At 40.7% G+C, this 24,039-nt stretch overlaps 1 protein-coding gene across 7 annotated transcripts in view; it reads left to right on the top strand.

Annotated features, from left to right (window-relative positions):
* The window catches only part of SUSD1 (sushi domain containing 1), a 135,668-nt gene that overhangs the window by 79,013 nt on the left and 32,616 nt on the right, over positions 1–24,039 (top strand). For all 7 annotated transcript variants that reach the window (XM_032164871.2, XM_058445864.1, XM_032164872.2 and 4 more), the window contains 2 exons: positions 16,825–16,916; positions 18,242–18,428. In XM_032164871.2, the coding sequence (XP_032020762.1) occupies positions 16,825–16,916; positions 18,242–18,428 (279 nt within the window). The remainder of the gene's footprint in view (positions 1–16,824; positions 16,917–18,241; positions 18,429–24,039) is intronic.

Raw genomic sequence — 24,039 nt, 5'->3', positions numbered from 1 at the left:
CTCCTTTGGTGTATAGGAGACTGGCAAATGCCGAGGTTTTGAGGCAGGCACATACTTGGCATCTTCTAGGAATGTCATGGAAACCAGTATGGCTGGAGCAGAGAGCTGGGGACAGTGGTGAGAGATGAGGTCTAAACTCTAGCATGAGTATAATAAATGAGAGGCCCATGGTGTCAAGTTCAGAAAGAAGCCTGTTGTTACCTTCTCCTTTGCCTCCCTAAATTACTGGTAGTAAGTATAAGGTAGCATGCCATAGTTCAGCCTCTGTAGGTTACCAAGCAGTCTGGAGTCTACCACGTGTCAATTTAAACTTAGATTGGGAAACGTCTTCTCGTCAGGGTAGTTGGATTCATTTTGACACCGTCCTCTCCTTGAAAATTTTAGACATTTGCAGTGTGGCTCTGGGTCTTTCTTGATGCCAGTTCCAAGGATTAAAACCTTTCCATTTTCATTGCTCCCTTGAGCCGTATTTCTACCCAAGCTTCACCACTGCTGAAGATCTTTGTCTGTTTAGTGAAAGAGCCTCCCTTCTTTCTGCACAGGACACCCCACATTTATCTTAGGAAACTCTTCAAGTGAAATGCATCCTCTTGCATGCTTCCTTCCCTGTCTCCATTTCTGACTCTTTTCTCTGAATTTCTCTAAACCCAGAAAGATCCCCCAAATTGTTTTAGTTCTGGACTCCACAGGCTCCTGTTATGGAATGTCTGCCTGTGAGTCCTACTTCCTGGTTAGGAGATTTTCCCTTTTGTCTCCCATGGGGAATTACCCTCAGCTGACCTGTGAGCTGCTGTTGGGTTTCCAGAACCTGAACTTTCACTGGTCTGATGAGGTCCAGGAGATCCCCCGGGCTAGTGGCATTTCACCCAGGCCCTACCTTCTTGGAATTGAATTTCCAAGACTTAAATGGTCGGTGCTTCTTTGATGGGAACTGAAACACTTCTTCTTGCTCCCGCTTCCTTTTCTGTATCAGAGAGATAAGCCTGCAATGTTCAAGGTCCCTCTGAGAACATTCCTACTTAGCAGGTCCTGCTCAGCTCTAAGCCTTTACCCTTCCATTTAAGTTGCTTCTGTTCCTTCTTTATTGCCAGGTAAGACTCACACCTTTTGCTAGGTCTTAGTATTTTCCTTCTCTATATTTGCTTTTTGTTTTCAGACTTAGATTTTTGTTCTCCTCACATATTACTTTGGAATCTGCCTCTGAGGTCTCTGTAGAGAAAGAATGATGTCACAGTGCTCTCGACCTGCCATAAACATCCAGTATTAAAATATCTTCTTCCCACTTTCATTTTCACTAGGAGGCATTTCTTTCTATTCAGTTCAGCCTAAACCCAGGCCTGCTTGATCAATTGTCATTCTCCCTGGACCTTGTTTAATACAGCTATATTTCCCAGGCAGATGTCCTTATAGCTGGTGCAATACCTGTTGCCCCATTTTACAAAAACAATGCCACCTTGAGACTCACTTAGTGATGCTTGAAGAATTCTACACTGATCATTCACTGATGATTCTCTTTTTAAGCATGTTCACATTTCTTTAACTATAGAGTATCACAGTTCCAGTTATTAGGGAAGAAACGAAGAGTTCTCATTAATGCCTATTCTCGCTCCCCTATTTAAAACTTTTCCTTGTCATATTTTTCTAACTGGGCCAATATGATTTCAAATTTTCTTGTTAGTGTTATTTCCTTCACTTTATTTCATTCCCCCTAATCTTATCCTTTCTCCCAAATCTTATCCTATCTGCAAGACCAAAACCTGTTCTGTAAACTGATTTCATTCTATTTTCAGAGATGGGGAAAATCTCATTTCCAGGAACAGAGTTCTAGATATACACTTTTTGCTATTTCTTTTTAGCATTTGAGTTTGTAATAATTCCACTGGACTTTTTTTCGACTTTAACCCCCAAAGAGTTTCTTATCTAGAATCCCCAGTCTGAGTTTCTGTGAAACTGATCATCCAGGGCCATTTAAAAGCTCTTGGTGTGGGGGTGACCTTGGCCTGTGGAGAAACCGTGGATCCAGTCTTTCTGAAGTTCTCTCCTTAGCCCTGGATGAAATTCCAAACAATATAAAGAGAAATGGAATTTTGGCAAGCTAATCTAGTGTTGTCTACTAATATCTAGCTCCCCAAAATGCTCTTTAAAACCTCCCACCATTGCTCCCTTTGTGCATCTTAAACTTTAGCAAGTGTAATAATTACCTGAAGAGCTTATGAAAACACAGGTTCCTGGGCCCCATCCCAGAGGTTCTGATTCAGTGGGCCTTTGGGGAGGGGAGCAAATTTTCATTTCCAGCAAGCTTTCAGGCCTTACTGATTTTGTCAGTCCACATTTTGAGTCGCATTGCTCTAACCACATAAACCTTAGCTACTTCTGGGCAATGTCAAAGCTCTTGCAGGCGGAGACATAATAAGAAAAGAAAGACTGAAATAAAAAAAATTGGTAGCTAAAATAATTCCATCTGCTCCTGCCTAAAAAGCCTGTGTCTTAGAGCTTTGTCTGATTTGCAAAGCTTTCCTGGTAATCAGATATCTACCTACCTCATCTGTTCCTGAATTCCAGCTGCAGAGACCAGAAGCTCTCATCTTCCGTCATGGTGCGTTGCTACCCTGTGGCAGCGCTTATCTTTATACTCAAGGCCCCAGTCAGTATATCTGTCTTTTGCAGGGAGATACTGAATCTTACCTCTCCTTTCCATCTGAGATTAACAGGACAAACAGATAGATAAATGACAAGTAGAGTGTCAACTTTATTGATCTGGGCAAGTTTCCAGGAACTCCCTCCAAAACTGAATTTCAGGTAAAAGCTATATTGAAGGATGAGGTTTAGCTATTGTGGCCCAGTGGAACTTCCTACTTGCTGGAATTGCCCTTGGAAATATGGGCAGTTGGGTCTGTAAGGGAGCCTTGCCTGGCTTATGCACCCAGTCTCAGGCCAAAAAGCAGAGGAAAGGGCGGTGACAGACACTGGTTGCTTACCTCTTGGAGACCAGAGATACCCAGAGTGCTCCTTGTACCTGTGCACAGGCGGGTCCCAGAGAGCAAGTCTGCATTTTGTTTGGGTGGCGACCTGTAATATATGAACTTATTACTTGGAAATGTGACTCAAGGAATGGCAGTCTTCTACCAATTAGATTACATATTTACTGTTCCTTCCTTGAGGATTAAAATATAGGGAATAGGGAGAAGCCACAATTGTCTTTTCCTTTATGGAATTGGAAAGACAGGTAAATAGCAACCTTTAATATACTCAAGCAAGGTCACTGATCTCTGTAATTATCTTGAACAGGAAAGGTCCATTATAGTTCCAGGAGTCTATGTTAGGAAAGCAATTTAAATTACTTTCAGGTTCCTTCAAATTCATTTGTTTTGAAGGAACAATTTGTCCAAATTTCTTGGTTAATTTACCATCATTATTTTATTTATTGATCAAATTTTGTGTTCTTACGGACATAGATAGTTTATTCATATACTGAGAGCATGACTTCTTTGATTATTATTTATGTTGTCTTTCTTCTGTTTTATGGTTTCTTTCAATTTTGTTTATGATGTTTTTGACATATAAAACTTTTAGATTGCTATACAGTCAAATCTATTCGTCTTTTCCATTGTGATTCATTACATTGTTATTAAATGTAGAATTTTTTAAAACAAAAGAGTATTTATATTCTGTCTTACTTCTAGGAAAGACTTTAAGTGACCTGCATGGGTATATGAAATAAAAGATAATAGGTTAGACGTCTAGGCTAAAGAAGAAAGAAAACAAAAATAGAGACATAAAAAATATAGGAATAAGGTTAAGAATAATTCATGCCCTTATAACCTATTTACTTTTTCATTAGTGCCTCACAAATTTAGGTTTAAGTTTTCCCATCCAGCCAGAAAGGGAACCATTGCATTGTCCATAATGTTAAAACAAAGCAGTGTTTTTCAGAAGCACAATTCTTTTTCAACATTAAGAATCAGTTAGGAATTTCTGATTCCGGGGGTCTCATAACTAGGACAGTGTCTGAGCAGCATTTTATGAGGATTTTATAAGGCTATTTTTTAATATTGCCCCTGAACACAGAAAAGCACAATTCAGTGTAGAGTGGCAGAAAAGATGCATTATAAATGCCTGCTGTTTGCTGATCTGGCTTGATTCAGGGGTAGGATTAGGTTATTTAGATTATTTGGAGGTATGACTGGAGTCCATTTCTTTCAAGCATTGTTTTCTAAATATTGTTTCCCTCGACTGAGATTTGATGAATGTTTGGTGTCACTGAGCTAGCAACTGTTTTCTCTTGTAAGTACCCAGGGAGCAATTGTTCTGTGTTGCCAATTGAATAACAAGGACTTGTGCTTGAATTGAAGGCTGCCCTCCTCTGTTGGAAGGTTGAGCCTAGGGAGTTGAGCCAAGGGAATTGTTTGAATCTGCTCTGCCAGTGAATGGGTGATTGAACCCTCAAAATTCCTCTCCATATAATATAGTCACAGGTGTTTAGCCTGAAAATTTTCACAGTTGTTCTGACCAGATACCAAATTTGTCTGAAGAAAAATTTCAATAAAATAACAGTAAAGCTCCCAGCTTTGAACCATATTATATCTTGTTGCCCTCTTTAAGATAAAGTGCTCCCCAAATGTAAATCAAGGATAACTAAGATGATACCACTATTTATAGAGCAGTTATACAATAGTAACTTTGCTTTCAGGATAGTTGATTTATAGCCATTCTTTTTGACAATATTTAGCTTGCAAAGCCAACAGTCTAGATAGGCTACTTCTAATTAGAGATTTAAAAACCGCTATTATTTATGTACAAAAGAATGTTTTTATTCAGTTCTTTTTAGCAGAAGATTACATGCATTTAGATATTCCCAAAATAATGTTGGTAAGTTTTTAAAAATCCTACAAGAAGGAACAGAGCACTCTTCCCAGGGAGTAAAGCCCTGGTAGAAAACCATTACTCTTAAGGTGGCTTTCTGCTGCAGGTTTTGAACAGCATGCATACTTTGAGATCTATGTGGACTTTATAAAACTTCCCCCATAACAGATTCCTGTTCACAGAATTAAAGTCCAAACAAAAGATAATTAAGACCATAAATCATTTAATGTTGTTTCTGATATTTTTCCACAGAATGATAAATATTATAACAGTAATCTGTGGTTGAATAGTTATGGCTGAAGTCTACCTCCTTTTCTTACAAACCATTGGCCTGAGAAACCCATACTTGCAGTTGGTCAAGCCAGAAATTGGCATCTATTTTACATGGAATATACAATCACCTGAATATGCCAAGTATGAGGAAAGTAAATGTTTGTTCTTTTAACAGATAAGATAGTGGTAGATCCAGCTCAGTGGGACCATATCCATTAACTTTACTCATAAAGATGAATAAGTTGCTTAGAATTGGAGCCTTCCGCTAAGTGGGTTCTAAGTGGCTCTGAAGGCAAGAGATTCATCTCATTCTTTTTAGGACCTTCATTTTCTAATCATGCGTATAGACAGACTCCAAAACTGTTCTCTCCTAGGCTGAAATCAGAGAAAGGGTCACATACTCTTTAGTCTAAAATATTCCTTAGTACCATGCAAAGGAAAGCTAACTACAAGATATTTTAACAACTTTTATTTACTTAAAATTTTTAAATTTGATATAATTTCAAATGTTTCTCTTTCTTGCACTTCTACCCCTTCCTGTAATATATCCCACTTGGTCATTGTGTATTGTCGTATGTTGTGTTAGATTCTGTTCACTAATATTTTCTTTAGTATTTTTGCACCAATATTTATAAGTAATGTTGGTCTATACTTTTCTCTATTTTTTTGACACTATCTTTATGAGGTTTAAGCATTGGTATTTTCCTTTCTTCATAAAAAGAATTTGTAGTTTCCTTCATTATTTATGCCCTGGGACAATTCACATAGCATTCGGACTATCTGATTTTGGATGGTTTGGTAGAATCCATCAAATTCTATGAAATGATCTGGGTATGGGGCTTTTCTATAGGGTTATTCCTTGATGACATTCTCAATTTTTTCTATGGAAATTGGTCGGTTTAAGCTTTTTCTATCTAATGGAGTCAATTTTGGTAAACCAGATTTTCCAAGGAATTACCTATTTCATCTAAGTTTTAAAATTTATTTGTACACTGATCTGCAAAGTAGTTTTGTTTAACTTTTTGAATTTTCTTCTGTCTCAGTGATCATTTCTCCCTTTATCTTTACTTTCTGCCCCTTTTCTAGATTAAATTAGCTAAGTGGTTTATTTTATTAGTTTTTCTAAGATTTTGGTTTATTAATTGGATCTACTATTTTTTTTCTGTCTCACAATATCAGGGATTAACAAACTATACTTGCAGAACAAATCTGGCCTGTCACCTGTTTTCATAAATAGTTTTACTGGAACAAAGGCAGAGTTGAGTAGTTGTGACAGAACTGTCAGCCTGGAAAGCTTAAAATATTTACTTATCTGGCCCTTTAAAGATAAAACTTCTTGATTCTCGCTCTATATCATTATTTCTGCTTTCTTTTCTTTTCTTTTTTTTTCTTGAGATGGAATCTTGCTCTGTCACCCAGGCTGGAGTGCAGTGGCGCGATCTCAGCTCGCTGCAACCTCCGCCTCCCGGGTTCAAGCGATTCTCCTGCTTCAGCCTCCTAAGTAGATGGGACTACAGGCATGTGCCACCACGCCCGGCTAATTTTTGTATTTTTAGTACAGACGGGGTTTCACCATGTTGGCCAGGCTGGTCCTGACCTCAGGTGATCCACCCGCCTTGGCCTACCAAAGTGCTGGGATTACAGATGTGAGCCACTGCACCTGGCCAGTTTCTGCTTTCATAGCTATTATAGCCTTTCTTACACTTTCTTTTGCTTTACAAAGGTGGTTGTACTATATCTTCATTGTGACTTGTGGCTTTTAGCATTAAAAATTGTCCTTTGTCATATTTAATGCTTTTTGATTTGAATTCTACTTTGTCTTATATAGGGATTGTAGTGCCTACTTTCTTATGGTTTCAACTCCATCCTATTATGTTACAACTGCTATATGTATTGTGTTATATTTTCTGCATTTCTTTGTCTGTGTGATGGATTTTCTTTGCTTTTTTATTTATTAATTTTTAAAGGAAGGTTTATATTTTTCTAGTGGTTACTTTTATACCTTTAAAAAACGCCCTCTCTTCTGTTTTCTCATTTAACTTTTCACCATCTGGTTTGTCAGGTTGTTTGTGTGTTTGTTTATTTGTTTGTTTTTAAGACAGGATCTTGCCCTGTTGCCCAGACTGGAGTACAGTGGATTGATCATAGCTCACTGTAGCCACAACCTCCCAGACTCAAGTGATCCTTTTGCCTCAGCCTCCTGAGTAGCTGGGACTAGAGGCATAAGCCACTGTGCTCAGCTAATTTTAAAACGTTTTGTAGAGACAAGTTCTCTCTTTGTTGCCCATGCTGGTCTCAAACTCCTGACCTCAAGTGATCTTCCCACCTTTGGCCTCCCAAAGTGCTGGGATTACAGGCAGGAACCACCACACTCAGCTGGTTTGTCAGTGTTTGTTTGTTTGTTTGTTTGTTTGTTTGTTTTGAGATGGGGTCTCACTCCCAGGCTGAAGTGCAGTGGCATGATCATAGCTCACTACAGCCTTGAACTCCTGGGCTCAAGTAATCCTCCGACCTCAGCCTCCCAAATAGCTGGGGCTACAGCCACCACGCTTGGCTAATTTTGTTATTTTCATCTTTTATGTTAGTAGAGACAGGTTCTCCCTATATTGCCCAGGCTAGTCCTGAACTCCTGGCCTTAAGTGCTCCTCCTACCTTGGCCTCCCAAGTTGCTGGAGTTACAGGTCTGAGCCACTGCACCTGGCCTGGTTTGACAATTTTTAATGGCATACTTTAATTCCTTTACTGCCTTTATGACATTCAACTATTGAATCAACTAGTTTATTCTATCTTCCTTTTTCTGTGTCCCTTTGCCTCTCAGTTTTTCAGTTGCATTATTTCTACTTTATGAAAACATATAGCATTTATATATCATTCTTCTGCCTCGCCCCATCTTTATTTTTGTCTTAGAGCTACAATTGAATATAGCAAATGCTTATCACCAATCCTTTTACTGAAGTTTCCCCAGTTTATCTCTTGGATGAAGCTCCTTTTCTAGTAGACTCCTTAAGAGCACAGTATTCCTTGAGTTCATGGATACTTAGAATTGTTTCTCTATAGCCTTGATATTTGAAAGGTAGCTTGGCTAGATATAAAAATCTTAATTCACACTTTCTTGGTTTGAGTTTCTTAAAAAGATTCAGTTCTTTTGTTGCCTTGCTTTCTATGTAGCTTTTGAGAAGTCTGATGCAGCCCGATTCTTTTGCCCTTCGATCTTATTTGTTTATTTCTTTGAGTGAAGACCCTGAGGTTTTCTTTCTTTATCTTTAAAATCTAATCGTTTCACTTGGATACATTTTGGGGTTGATTATTGTGGGTCAGATTTCACAGGTACCCAGTGTATCCCTTTAGTATTTCTACTCAGGTCTCTTTGTTCTTGTAAAGTTATCTTGAATTATAGTTTTAAACACTAATTCTGTTTGATTCTTGTTTATCTTCTTCAGATAATTTAATTATACATATGTTGGATCTTTGCCTGCATTCCACTTTATTCACTTTATTTTTGACCCTTTCAACTTCTTTTTGATCTCATTTTTATTATTTTCAGTTGTTTTCCTGTATTTCTTCAATGCCTTTTATTCAATCTACCCTTCTTTAGGCACCATGAAATTTAGTCTTTGTTATTTCTAATGTGATTTTTGTATTTTCATTGTTTTTTCCTGAACTCAGTCACCTGTTTCGTTTCCTCCCTATTTTTTTTTTTGTCCATTTATGTTTTTAAGTTTTAAATTTTCTAGGCCTGGCTCAGTGGCTCATACCTGTAATCCTGGCACTTTGGGAGGCCGAGGTGAGCGGATCACTTGAGGTCAGGAGTTCAAGACCAGCCTGGCCAACATGGTGAAACCCCATCTCTACTAAAGATACAAAAATTAGCCAGGCTTGGTGGCGCACACCTGTAATTCCAGCTACTCAGGAGGCTGAGGCAGAAGAGTCACTTGAACCCAGGAAGGTTCAGTGAGCAGAGGCTGCAGTGAGCAGAGATTGTGCCACTGCACTCCAGCCTGGGCGACAGAAAGAGACTTCATCTCAAAAAAGAAAAAAGAAAGTTTAAAAATTTCTGACTCAAGGAGTTTTCTTCATATCCCCAAATGCTTGAGGATACTTATTTCAGTTTATTAATGTATAGGACTCCCCCTCCACCCCAGTTTGTGGGTTTAAAAAATGTAGAGCTTTTTACAAGCTGCATTGTTTTTATTTTATATATATATGTATATTATATATGTATATTATATATGTATATTATATATGTATATTATATATAATAAGTATATTTTATATATGTATATTATATATGTATATTATATAAAATATGTATATTTTATATGTATATTATATATAATATGTATATTTTATATGTATATTATATATAATATGTATATTTTATGTATATTATATATAATATGTATATTTTATGTATGTTATATATAATATGTATATTTTATATATGTATATTATATATGTATATTTTATATATGTATATTATATATATGTATATTTTATATATGTATATATATATAAAATACAAACTGCTTTTCTCTATTAATTCCCGGGACAAAATTGCTGGTTTAGGATGGTTAACAAGATTTCTAGGTTAAGAGTGCCCTCTTCTGTCACTGAGTGAAATGCAGTTTCTTTAAAGGTTTTGTTTTGTTTTTTTTGATAAGACTGGCCATGAATCACGTATTCTTCTCATTTTAGGTTCTCTCTTGCCTTGTAGGATCTTGCATTTCCCTCTTGCTTCTGTTGCCCACCACTGCTTAGTCTCCAAAGGACACCCATTCCTTCCCTTTTATCCTTTTCTTTCCCAGAAGCAATGCCTTTTTCTTACCACTACCTGACAACTCATGGACTTTTAATCCTTTCCTTATAGTCACTGCTCTGACTATATACCAGGTCTCTTTCTTCCTTCCTTTCTTTCTTTTTTTTCATAGTTAGAGTGGAGTTTCTCTTGCTGGGAGTGAACCTAGCTTACTCTGGGCCACCTTGCTCCCCTCTTTTCTATTTCACACATCCCTTCTGTCACCCCTCGCTCTTCACAAGGACTTGTGGGAGATTGAGAGATAATTTTGCTGGAATTTTATATTTGTTTTTCTATTTAACAGGTGTTTTGTTTTTTTTTTTTTTTGACAAGGTCTCGCTTTGTCACCCATCCTGGAAGACAGTGGCAGGACCACATCTCACTGCAGCTTTGACCTCCTGGGCTCAAGCAATCTTTCCACCTCAGCTTTTCGAGTAGCTGGTACTACAGGCTCCTGCCACCACGCTCAGCTAACTTTTTTATTTTTTGTAGAGGTGGGGCGGGTCTCACTATGTTGCCAAGGCTGGTCTGAAACTCCTAGGCTCAAGCAATCCTTCCACCTCGGCCTCTCAAAGTATTGGGATTACAGGTGTGAGCTACTGCACCTGGCCTTAACAGTAGTTTAAAGTTTGTAATGTTTTCTGTTTTCCTTTTATGATGACAGCTTCTGTTTTATGTTGTTTTATTTTATTTTTGAGACAGGGTCTCACTCTGTCACCCAGGCTGGAATGCAGTGGTGCAATCTCGGCTTACTGCATATATTGTTTTATTTGATTTTCTTGCTGATCTGAAGGATATTTTGGAGGATGTGTAGTGAGTTATATTTAAGGGGCCACCATTATCTTTGATGATTGGAACTCTGATCGGTAATATATTACGTGCTAACTTTTCCACCTCCATGTCTTTGTTCATGCCGTTTCTTCTACCTGGAGCCCCCTCCCTTTTCTTGAGTTCATAGATTTCTTTCTCCCATGATCTCCACTTCCCACCTTTCAAGCTGATAAGTATTTTTCTTTCTGAATTCCCATAACCTATTTTAACAGGAAGTATAGGTAGTAGTTTGGCACAGTTCCTCTGGAGTCAGATGATCTAAATTCAAATCCCAGATCTGCCACTTACTATCTCTGTAACTTTGGAGAAGTTATTTCACCTCTGTGTGTCCCAGTTGCCTTAACTGTGAAAAGGGGAATAACAGTATCCATATCGTGGGCTTGTTGTGAAGACCAAATGGGTTAAAGCATATGGAGAAACAGTGCAATACCTGACACACGATGAATGTCTATCAAATGTTAACTATTACTTACATTTACTTTCTGACATCTATTATATACTCCCTTGTTTTTGTTTTTTTTTTTTTTTTTTTTGAGACGGAGAGGCCCCCCACCACCCCGGTAAATTTTTTGTATTTTATAAGACGGGTTTCACCATGGTCTCGACTCTGACCTCTGATCCACCCCCTTTTACAAGCGTGAGCCACCGCGCCCGGCTTATACTCCCTTGTTTTTTAAAACTATACTTATATAGGCCATAACTTCTGTCCTAGGTGAAATGCATGTTATGGGCAGAAAGCATGTCTTATTCAGAGTACTTATATTCCACTGGGTCAATGCAATACCATTTGCTTAGCTTTCCCCTTATTGCTGATTGCATTTGAACAATCACAACTGCTGTGATTGTTTAAATCACTGCCCTAGACACTGAGAGTGCAAAGATTAAGAAGATGTCTCTCTCTTCAAGGAGCTATCAGTTCAATGAGGGTGATAGACAAAGATCAATAATACAATATATAAAGCATATTTGAGGTATTTGCAGGGTACTACAGGAGCAGAGAGGAAATAGTGATTGATTTTGGGAAGAGTTGCTTACCCATACAAATGAAGCAGAAACAAAGTTTCGTTAAGAGCTTAATTTTCTCTTTTTCGAGGCATTCTTGCAGTTCTGGTTTTTCAACTTCAGGATTCTAGATTAGATTGGCCCAGTGGGTGAAGAAAAGAGAGAAAACACAGAGTAACCACTAAAAATGCATTAGAGAAGGGAGATTTGTATGAGAGACCACTGCATGTATCTTTCATAGCAAAGGATCTGAGAGCACTAGGAAGGGACTTGGGATGAACTCTACCGGGGATCCTTTTCTCCTCATTGAACACATCATGGGTTCAACCTGCCTGTGCTTCCAACTGTAAAGTCCCTTGAATGGAGGGAAGGGAACCTAGAGTGAGAATGTCACTCCCTGACCCGGATGGAACTGAACTGAGCCGGTGAGACATTTCCTGTGAGCAGAAGGAGCTGCAGACTCACCACTACTATTAGGTTACTTGAGCATATGTGTGTGTGTAATTTTAAAAAATGAAATAATTATATATATATTATTCTTCATTTTGCTTTTTTATATTATTCTTTGGCTTTTGGCCTTACAATATCCTGTAGACATACTTCCATACCAATTCATATATTGTCATCTCATTCTCTTTGAGGGAAGCACAGTATTCTATCACATAAAGGTATACTAATTTATTAACTTATTCTCTATAGAAGGTTATTTGGGTATTTTTTCCCTTTCAAGTTTTTGTTATTACAGACAATGCTACTGTTAATATACTTGTATATATTATGTTTTATTGATTCTCAGAGGCATATATTTTTCAATTGTTACACAGTCAGTCAGGTGACTGCCAAGAACATAATTGTCATTGTCCATCTATGCATCATATTGGTCATAGTTGCTCGTAGTGCTGTCACTTCTATTTAGTTATGGACATTAGTGGTGCCATTTATGTCTTGAGATCAATTGCCTACTAAAACTTTTTCCAAAAGCTACATTATGATTTGACATTGAGACACAATGTTATAATATGTAAAGCGCAATGGGAACAGAACAGCAAAGTATAAGATCAACTTTCAGCATCAGAATGGGTGTCAGTGGATGGCGAGAAAGTTCTGGGAAAAAAAAAAAAGAGCACATTTTGAAGAAATACTGTCTCACCAAACTCTGGATAGATAGTGCATAGGATGCTACTGTGTGGAAAAATATAGACACCGACAACTCTTAATTGAGAAGTGATTGAGAAGTATTTGTTATACTCTGACCATGAAGAAATTTTAGAAATGTCTCAATTAATTTTGCTTATGTTTTTGTCTTATAATATACAATTAAAATTTAATATCTATGTTGGTCTGTAAAAGCTTTTTCAACCAGTATAAACTAGTTCTATGAGATAAGAAAATAATTGTGGTGGCTGGGGGTGGTGGCTCACACCTGTAATTCCAGCACTTTGGGAGGCCAACGTGGGTGGATCACTTGAGGTCAGGAGTTCGAGACCAACCTGCCCAACATGGTGAAACCCTGTCTCTACTAAAAATACAAAAATTAGCCAGGCGTGGTGGTGCATGCCTGTAGTCTCAGCTACTTGGGAGGCTGAGGCAGGAGAATCGCTTGAACTCAGGAGGCAGAGGTTGCACTGAGCTGAGATTGTGCCACTGCACTCCAGCCTGGGGGACAGAGAGAGACTACATCTCAAAAAAAAAAAAAAAAATTCTTTAAAATCTTCATGTAAGTTTTGGACATTTCTAGTTAGGTTTATTTCTAGGTATTTGAAGTTTGCTTGTGATATCCCATCTCATGAATACGGATCTTTTTATTTTTCTATTATATTCTGCTACTTGTTGTATTAGTTTTCTATTGCTGGTATGACAAGTTACTGCAAACTTACTGGCAGAAAATAACATGAGGGCTGGGTATAGTGGCTTACATTTGTAATCCAGCACTTTGGGAGGCTGAGGTGGGAGGATTGCTTGGCGGCCAAGGTGGGAGCCCAGGAGTTCAAGCCCAGCCTGGGCAACATAGAGACCCTGTCTCTACAAAAAAATTAAAATAAATAAAAAATAAGCTGGATATGGTGGCGTGTGCCTGTGGTCCCAGCTACTCGAGAGACTGAGGCAGGGGGATCACTTGAGCTCAGAAGGTCAAGGCTGCAGTGAGCCATGATCAGGTCACTGTACTCCAGCCTGGGTGACAGAACAAGACCCTGTCTCAAAAAACAAAACAAAAACAAAAAGCAACATGAATTTAGTGTCTTATAGTTCTGGAGGTTGGAAGTATGAAATCAGTTTCACTAAGCTGAAATCAAGGTGTCAGTAGGCCTGTGTTTTTTCAGGGGTGAAAAACACAGGGGAGAATCTATTTCCATGCCCTTTCCAGTTTCTAACTCCTGCCTATACTCCTTGGCTTGTGGCTCCATCCTCCATATTTAAAGCTCATCAGTTTAACCTCCGCTTCCGTTCTTAAATCTTCTCTCTAACTCTTAAATTCCTGTTGCCCTCTTATAAGGATCTTTGTAATCACATTGAGCCCATCTGGACAATTCAGGATAACCTCACGGTCTTAGTCACCTCTGCGAAGTGTTTCTGCCATGTAAGGTAACATACAGGTTCCAGGGACTGGGATGTAGACATGCTGGTGGGGGGTGGGGGTCATTATTTAGCCTACCATACTTGTTCTCGAAGATAGATAGAAAATGATCAGTTTTTGTATGTTGCCTTTCTGTTATTTTCAAACAGTTTCATATTTGGTTAGTTGAGTCTCTTAGATTTACTGGCAGTTGCATCATTTGTTCCTCTTTCTGGCATTTATAGCTCATTTTTTTCTTGCCTTTTTCTGCATTGTCTAGAATCTCTTGAATAAGGCTTAGTAATAGCTACAAGAACAGACATCCTTGTATTGTTCTTAACTTTACTAGAAATTGCTTAATTGCTTTACCACTGAGTGTGGTGGTTTCTTATAAACCCTATTAAACTAAGGCGTTTCTGTCAAATGAAGTCCTAGCTCACTAAGATTTCAAGTTAACAAAGTATATTAAATGTATTAACAGTTCTAATTATAAAAGTAACCACATGGTCTCTCTCTTTTAACCTATTAGTAGCTTTTCCAATAATGATCCTTTCTGTATTCTGGGAATAAATCTTTGGTCGTAGTGTATTGTTCTTTGAATGTACTACTGACTTCTTTGTGCTAATATTTTATTGTGGATTTTTGTATTTATATTAGCAAGTGAATTTGGCACAGGATGTTTAGTGATTGGCTGTGCCATCCTTGTACAGGTTGGGCATTGTGGATTATTTAGTCATATTAAATGATTTGGGGAGCGTTCCATCTTTTTGTATAGTCTAGAACTGTTTAAATACTATTGGAGTTATTTGTATTTTGAAAGTTTCAGAAGTGTAACTTTGGACCACTACTACTAATCTCCAAACCTGTCTCTACCCAGCTGTGGGGTTGCATTACCTGGAATCATCTGTACTCCTCCTGTTCCTTACCACCTGTTCATCTTTGCATCCTGTTCCCTACCTGCTCTGTGTTGCAACATTCGAGGTACAGCTTGTGACCTATATAGGTTTTCTTTGTGCCAAGCTGCCCAGTCCATAGAGAGGAGTCATGTCTACAAACTTGGCTTCATTCATAGGAACCCGTCAGGCCAGAGGGTTACAAAATACAGCCTTACCTTTCATGAGACCTTCCTTTTTTTCATGTAATTTGGGAGTTGTCTTTATCACTTGTTTTTTTTTTTTTTTTTTTTTGAGACGGAGTCTTGCTCTGTCGCCCAGGCTGGAGTGCCGTGGCGCGATCTCGGCTCACTGCAACCTCCGCCTCCCGGGTTCACGCCATTCTCCTGCCTCAGCCTCTCCGAGTAGCTGGGACTACAGGCGCCCGCCACCATGCCCGGCTAATTTTTTGTATTTTTGGTAGAGACGGGGTTTCACCATGGTCTCGATCTCCTGACCTCGTGATCCGCCCGCCTCGGCCTCCCAAAGTGCTGGGATTACAAGCGTGAGCCACCGCGCCCGGCCCTTTATCACTTGTTAATCATCACAGTGTTCCTGTGGAGCTTCTTAGCAAGTCTGCTCTATTATTTCCACTTTAGGAACAGAGATCATTATTGAAGGAAGTAACCTCTGATGTCAGGGTTTTGAATAAATAGTCTTTCTTGACTACTTGGATGGGTGTACCTCCACATTAAACTATATCAGATCTGAACTGTCTTTTAGATTGATTACCATGAAACTGAGCAGAGGACAAGAAATACTTCTTTGCTCACAAGAGATAAGGAAGCCCAAACCAAGAGAATCCCACCACCTCCTATTCTTTTCCTCATGAAAAACCTGATTGCTTGAAAGCACTTTTTTCAGTTCCTCAAGGAGCAATTCTCTGCTGAAATGTTGCTCTTAGCTCAGAATTTCGAACCGACACTTATTTGTATAAATGAGGGTATACAAGGTCCAGGACAAACAGTCGCAATTTTAGCTTAGTAAGCCAAGGAAGCTTGCAGTAAATAGACTCAAATAATTTTTTTCCTTTTTCTTTTCTTTTTTTTTTTGAGACAGAGTCTCACTCTGTCACCCAGGCTGGAGTGCAGTGGCACAATCTCTGCTGACTGCAACCTCTGCCTCCCAGGTTCGAGTGATTCTCCTGCTTCAGCCTCCCAAATAGCTGGGACTACAGGCGCACACCACCACGCCCAGCTAATTGTTGTATTTTTGGTAGAGACGGGGGTTCACTATGTTGGCCAGGCTGGTCTCGAACTCCTGGCCTCAAGTGATCTGCCCGCCTCGGCCTCCCAAAGTGCTGGGGTTACAGATGTGGGCCACTGCGCCTGGCCCACTCAAATAATTCTTAAGAGGGGTCCTCCAATTAGGTATCTTTGGATCTGAAATCTTTCATCAAGACTGAGTTTACCTAAATATAAAAGTGGTATTTCTTTGAGACTGCTACCACTAATTTCTAATTTAAAATACTGTTGAACTCATGCTAACACTTATCCTTGGAAAAATGGCTCAATTAAAAGGTAGCATTTTTTCTATAGAGTGTAAATTGATTTCTCATTTCTTTTCCACTGCAGTAAAACAGACCATCAGTAACATTTCAGGATTTAATGAAACCTGCTTGAGATGGAGAAGCATCAAGACAGCTGATATGGAGGAGATGTATTTAGTAAGTGACTGAAAGTTACTGTATTTATAGATGGTTGTCTTATGTGGGAGGCTTTAAAATACCCACAAACCTAAAAATCTACAACTATCATTATCAATAGACGATTTACTGTGGCAATTACATCAAGAAGCAAGAAGATGGCCACTTCTGTGTATTTAAAGACAGTGGCTGGACACAGTGGCTCACACTTGTAATCCCAGTACTTTGGGAGGCCGAGGTGGGCAGATCACTTGAGGCCAGGAGTTGAGACCAGCCTGGTCAACATGGTGAAACTCTGTCTCTACTAAAAATATAAAAATTAGCCGAGTGTAGTGGCGCATGGCTGTAATCCCAGCTATTCAGGAGGCTGAGGCAGGAGAATACCTTGAACCCAAGAGGTGGAGCTTGCCGTTAGCCAAGATCACGCCACTGAACCCCAGCCTGGGTGACAGAGCAAAACTTTGTCTCAAAAAAAAAAAAAAGGGGGGGGGGAAGACTGGGATGAGCTTCTACTAGAAGAAATTAAGTAAGAACAAAAGGGTGTCTCTTGGTCAAAGTGTCAGGGTGGTTAAGGAAAGGGTAGGGTCACCAGAAGCGGGCAGGCAGAGGAGAAAAACCATTCTCAGGTTCTAGCAGACCAGCTACGAGTATTCTAACTCAGGCCCTGCTTAGTTTGGATTCCTAATATTCTTTCTAGGAAAATGTTCTTGTCCTTGCTCCTGCAGTTTTGCCAGTAGACTTTCTTGTTGGGTATGTGCACTGTATGTGTGATAACAAGAAGGAGAAAGTTGCCAGTATTGGGACCTCAGCCTTTTGTGTGTTTTTATTTAAAAATATATTTATTATATGAATAATATTTTAAGTACAATATTTATAGTATTGCAACTCTAATATTTGCTTACTGCTGCATTTCACCTTTTGAAGAAACATTAGAGTCCAAAGAGAGAGAGAGAGGAAGAAAGCTCATGAAAACGGGAAGGGGCTGGACATGATGGCTCACGCCTGTGATCTCAGCACTTTGGGATTCGAGGTGGGCAGATCACTTGAGCTCAGGAGTTTGAGACCAGCCTGGGCAACATGGCGAAACCCTGTCTCTACAAAAAATAGAAAAATTAGCTGGATGTGGTGGCATGCATCTGTGGTCCCAGCTACTTGGGAGGCTGAGGAGGGAGGATCACTTGAGCCTGGGAGGTTGAGGCTGCAGTGAGCTGAGATCATGCCACTGCATTCCAGTGTGGGTGACAGAGTGAGGCTCCCATCTCAAAAAAAAAGGAAAAGAGGAGGTTTCAAGGCATCTAAAGCCTTTCAGGCCAACCATTCAGCCAGCGAACTTTTTTATGTTTCAGTTCCACATTTGGGGCCAGAGATGGTATCAGAAGGAATTTGCCCAGGAAATGACCTTTAATATCAGTAGCAGCAGCCAAGATCCCGAGGTGTGCTTGGACCTGCGTCCAGGTACCAACTACAATGTCAGTCTCCGGGCTCTGTCTTCGGAACTTCCTGTGGTCATCTCCCTGACAACCCAGATAACAGGTAAATCTTGAATAACAGCATTTGGATTAACGAAGTTACCACAGAATTGTTCATAGGTCCTGATAAAGAGGAACACTGTTGCTTTTTTATCATTATATAATGAACTTTAACAGGGAGAGGAGGAAGGACACGGAACTGGAGAGGTGCCTTAAGGCGCTTATAACTGTGACTGTTACGTTTTATTCTTTTTTCTTTTTTTGAGGCAGGGTCTTGCTCTGTCGCCCAGGCTGGAGTGCAGAGGCATGATCATGGCTCACTGCACCCTTGACCTGGGCTTAAATGATCCTCCTGCCTTAGCCTCTTGAGTAGCTGGGACTATGGGTGTATAGGCCACCACGCCTGGCTAATTTCTGTATTTTTCATAGAGACGGGGTTTCGCTATGTTGCCTAGGCTGGTCTCGAACTCCTGGGCTCAAGCAATCCGCCTGCCTCCGCCTCCCAAGGTGCTGGGATTACAGGCGTAAGCCACTGTGCCCAGCCTGTTATGTTTTATTCTTAAAAAGATACCTGATAACCACAGGGGAGGTCTACGGGGCTGGGGAGGGGGAAGATACCTGAAACAAAATGTCAGCATTGATGAAATGTGGGTAGTGTGTCCATGGTGTTGGTTATATACCTTCTGGATATTTAAAGCATTTAAAATACTTCATACTTAAACAAAAGATGCTTGTGGCTGTTTCTTTCTCAGTAATATTTAGTTGGCATCCTGTTGCAAGTGCTTTAAGAGTAGATTACTAGCCAGGCGCAGTGGCTCACACCTGTAATCCCAGCACTTTGGGAAGCTGAGGAGGGCGGATCACGTGAAGTCAGGAGTTCAAGACCAGTCTGGCTGACATGGTAAAACCCCGTCTCTACTAAAAATACAAAAATTAGCTGGGTGTAGTGTCGGGTGCCTGTAATCCCAGCTACTTGGGAGGCTGAGGCAGGAGTATTGCTTGAACCGAGGAGGTGGAGGTTGTGGTGAGCCGAGATCGCACTCCAGCCTAGACAACAAGAGCAAAAATTCCATCTCAAAAAAAAAAAAAAAGTAGATTACTATCAGGGGACAATGATTGCAGTCCTCCTGCTATAGGGCCCCAGTAAATTCACTTTCCACTCATTTTTTCCTCCCTCTTCACATCTGTGACCCCCACTTCACACATGCCCTGAGCAAATACTAAGTGTATTAGCTTCTTGATTCTTATTTCACTGAGAAATTAGAAGTAGTCAGGTGAGGACTTCCCACCCTCAGCCCTGCCGTTCCTCCCTGCAACATGTTCTGCCTCCCTTCCTGTCCCTGCTCGTGTGTAAGGCTGCCATCCCCTCAACTTGTGCATTAGATCCCATTCCTTCTTCCCTGATCAGCACTTCCCCTCAATACAGAATTATCCCCAGCATTGCCTAGCATGTTGCAACATCTCCCTTATTAATGAAAAGAAAGAAAAAATGAACAGACCTTCTTTGAGCCCATATTTGTCTTCAGCTACTTTACCTTCTCTCCGCCCCTTTCTATGAAAACTCCTTGAAAGAAATGGCTGTTCTGTAGGCTCCACAGTCCTACCTCCTGTTCTCGCTTTCACTTATCCCATGTGGGAAACATATGTCTTCACTGCTTTACTGAAAGGCTCTTCGTTTGATCTCCATCTTGCCAAATCCAATAGCCAGTTTTGTTCTTATCTGATTTCCTCAGTAGTGTTGATACTCTGTCCCTCTTGAAACCCCCTCTCCCTTGGTTTTGGTTCCTTCTGCCTTGCTGTCCCCTCTCAGTCTTCTTTGCTAGCTCCATCTACTTTTATGACCCCTCTTCAGCCTCCTTTTCTTCATTATCTACCCTTTCTGCTTAGGTGATCTCAACCAGTCTTATGGCTGTAAATATTACCTATATGCAGAGGATTTCCAAAGATCAATTTCTAGTCCCAGCCTCTCCTTTGAGCACCAGACTCATATATCCACCCAACTTCTACACATGTCCTGTTGAACATCTAATAGGCAAATCAGACAGAACTTGTGATTTCTCACCTCTGCCCTCGCCCTCAAATCTATTTCCACCCAGGCGTCTCTGTTTCTATCTGTTACTCTCTGTCTGTTATTGGCATTTCTGTTCACCCAATTGTTCAGGCCAAAAACAAGTCCTAATTGGTTCTATCCCGTCCCCAAATTTCTAATCTGTCAACAAGCCCTGTTGGCTTGCTGTCTGGAATATGTTCTGAATTCCACCGCTTCTCCCCATCTGTGCCTTTTCCACAACTACCCTAATCCGAGACAGCAACCTCTTGCTTGGACTCCTGCTGTAGTTTTCAAACTGATTTTCTCTTTCCTATATACCTCCCACCCTGGACCTTAGTCTTAGTCTTCACCATAACTTTCAAAAGATCACTCAGTACTCAGAGTGATCTTTTAAAAATGCATTTGAAAACATGTCAGCACCAGCTCAAAACTCTCCAGTGAGTTTCCATTTAAGTTAGAATGGAATCCAAGTTCCTCACCATAGGACATGTCATCTGGCCCCTGCCTACTTCTAATTCATCTCCCCCTGGTCTCCTCCTTTCCCATTAAGCATCAGCTGTCTCCCTGGCCTTCTTGCAGTTCCTTAAATGGGTCAAAGTTTTTCCAGCCTCCAGACTTTTCCATCTGCAGTTCACACTTCCTGGGACACTGTCAACATATGGCTTCTCCATAGTTGTTCAGGTGCCTGCTCAACTGCCATCACCAGCCTCCATGCTATTACTCTGTATCTACTTACCCTGCTTCAATTTCTTCATAGAGCTTCATATTAATAAAAAAATATTAATTATTAGTTTTTAGAGATAGGGTCTCACTCTGTCACCCAGGCTGGAGTGCAGTGGTGCTATCATAACTCACTGCAGCCTTGAGCCCCTGGGCTGTAGCAATCCTTCTGCCTCAGCCTCCTGAGTAGCTGGGACTACAGGTGCATACCACCATGCCTGGCTAATTACAAAAGGGGTTTTTTTGTTTTTATTTTTTGTAGAGATGAGGGTCTCCCTATGTTGCCTAGGCTGGTCTTGAACTTCTGGCCTTAAGTGATCCTCCCACCTCGCTTCCCAAAGTGCTGAGATTATAGGCATGAGTCTCTGTGCCCAGCCTAGAGCTTGTTTTCTAAAAACTTACTTCTTTTTATTTTCTTTCTCTCTCACTAAAATAGGAGCTTCCTGAAGACAGTGATTTTTGCCTGTACGTTTTACATTAAACCCTCAGTGGGTAAGAATGGTACTGAAGATAGTATAACAGCCCAAAATTTTAAAATAACAGCCCGTGGGTCGTATTGGTATTGAGGAGATGTCTGATTAGGCAATAAATTCTGGCTACCAAAAAGAATTCCCCACATTTTGGGCTGGAGAGACAAGTGGTGTTCAGTTTGGGCATTTCTTTCTGTGGTGACTTATGAATAGCGACTCCGTCTCCATTTCCTACTCTGTGGTCTTTGTCATATTTGGATGCTGTGCTTTTCTGGTTTGAAGGACCGTTGCATATTTTTTTGAGTAAAGGGAAGGGGGTTTCGTCTTGATGAGACACTTACTCCTACCTTGTTTTGTAGGCTGAATAGAGCTTTAGCGGCTCAAGTTCCCTCTGTCTGTGCTCATGGCCACCAGAGGACATTGTTGAGCTGTTTAATGTTCATTGAGATGACTATTTTCCAACTCTACTCACTTTAAAGGATTTGTAATTTTAAAGAAGCATAAAAAAATCAAGTTGCTTAGATCTTGTGAAAGAGTTAAAAAAAAAAAACAAAAACCCAACCCCTTTCTTTTATAAAAGGAGGAAAAAAGAAAAGCTTATGTGTTGATACGCAGAGATACTCGTGGTTGCCTAAGATGTGTGTGGCCTTATTTCGCTAAAATCATGAACTTTTGAATCTTGGCAGATGTGTTAGGCTAAGGATTTGGGTCTGGACAATGTAGCTGCTCGTTTCCCAGAAGGAAAGAGAGTGGAATTTCCCTTCTGAGTGTCTTACATTAAATCTTACTGATGGGAACAGGATGAAAACAAGTGCTTTAAATACATCGCTGACCTCAGAGGACAGTGAAGGTTCTAGGAATGTTGAGGGACAGAGGCAAGTGTTTCGGTGAATGCAGGAAAGCAGGGGCTGGCGAGGGGGTGGTTGAGATGGAGCTGTGGCCTCACGGTGTTTCTGACTCTCGGCTGATAGGCTGCAGACGGCACAGTGAACTGAATTCTTCAGGATAGCCCCACGGCACGCATCCGCTTTAGGACAGGGCGAGGAACAAACTTTCATCCTTGATGCAGGCTCCAAAGAGTCAGAAGAGCATCCACATGTTGAGTATGCTATTTTGTTTTTCTTTTTTTTGTTTTGAGACAGAATTTCGCTCTGTCACCCAGGCTGGAGTGCAGTGGTGTGATCTCAGCTCACTGCAACCTCCACCTCCTGAGTTCAAGCGATTCTTATGTCTCAGCCTCCCAAGTAGCTGGGATTACAGGTGTGTGCCACCATGCTCGGCTAATTTTGTATGTTTAGTAGAGATGGGGTTTCACCATGTTGGCCAGGCTGATCTTGAACTCCTGGCCTTAAGTGATCCACCCACCTCGGCTTCCCAAAGTGCTGGGATCACAGATGTGAGCCACTGCACTGGCCTCCTTCCCTTCCTTTCCCTTTCCCTTTCTTTTTTTGAGACAGAGTCTTGCTCTGTTGCCCGGGCTGGAGTCTTGCTCTGTTGCCCGGGCTGGAGTCTTGCTCTGTTGCCCGGGCTGGAGTCTTGCTCTGTTGCCCAGGCTCTGTTGCCCAGGCTTGCTCTGTTGCTTACGCAGTGGTATGATCTTGGCTCACTGCAACCTCTGTCTCCCAGGTTCAAGTGATTCTCATGCCCCAACCTCCCAAGTAGTGGGGATTACAGGCACACACCACCAGGCCCGTCTAATTTTAAAAATATATTTTTAGTAGAGATGAGGTTTTGCCATGTTGTCCAGGCTGGTCTCAAACTCCTAACCTCAAGTGATCTGCCTGCCTTAGCCTCTCAAAGTGCTGGGATTACAGGCATGAGCCACTGCCCAGCTGAGTATGCTATTTTCTTGCTAAGTCTAAAAGCTTGTAGCAACATTTTCTTACAGAGAGAGAGAAAGAGGAAACCAGAGAGGGAAGAGAGAGGAGGATGGGGGTGAGTGGGGGTGGGGTGGGGAAGAGAGAGAGAGAAAGAGAGAGAGAGAGAGAGAGTGAGCGTGAGAAAGCCGATACATACGTAAATGTGGAGATAAACCAGACCACTTGTCTTACACAACATGGTGATCATTTGAGATGGAATGTTTATTATGGAACCAAGCATGCTGGAGGAGCAAAGGGAAGAAAAGATGAAAAGGGAATTATTTATTCCCATGTCTTCAGTACCAAGGCTGGCAACTTCTTTGAGAAATTTCCCGTCTCTCATTGTATTCATAACAAGAAAAAGGAAAGTACTTTTTCAGATGGTTAGGAAAACAATGGAAAACACAGGTGTGTCCCAGGCATGTATCAGATTGTCACTTTATCAGAGAGGTCCAGCCAGGACTGCCCTGGTCCTCCCTGCCCCTGCCTCTGACACCACCCTCCACGATGGGATGTCCTCAGGGAAGACTGTGCAGGACCAGGTCTCTTGGTTTCTTTTACCCAGGCTTCTCTTTC

Source organism: Hylobates moloch, unplaced genomic scaffold, assembly GCF_009828535.3.
Source record: "Hylobates moloch isolate HMO894 unplaced genomic scaffold, HMol_V3 SCAFFOLD_10, whole genome shotgun sequence".
Classification (NCBI taxonomy): Eukaryota; Metazoa; Chordata; class Mammalia; order Primates; family Hylobatidae; genus Hylobates; species Hylobates moloch.
The sequence above is the reverse complement of the archived record's forward strand: the minus strand, read 5'-3'. Positions and strand labels throughout refer to the sequence as shown.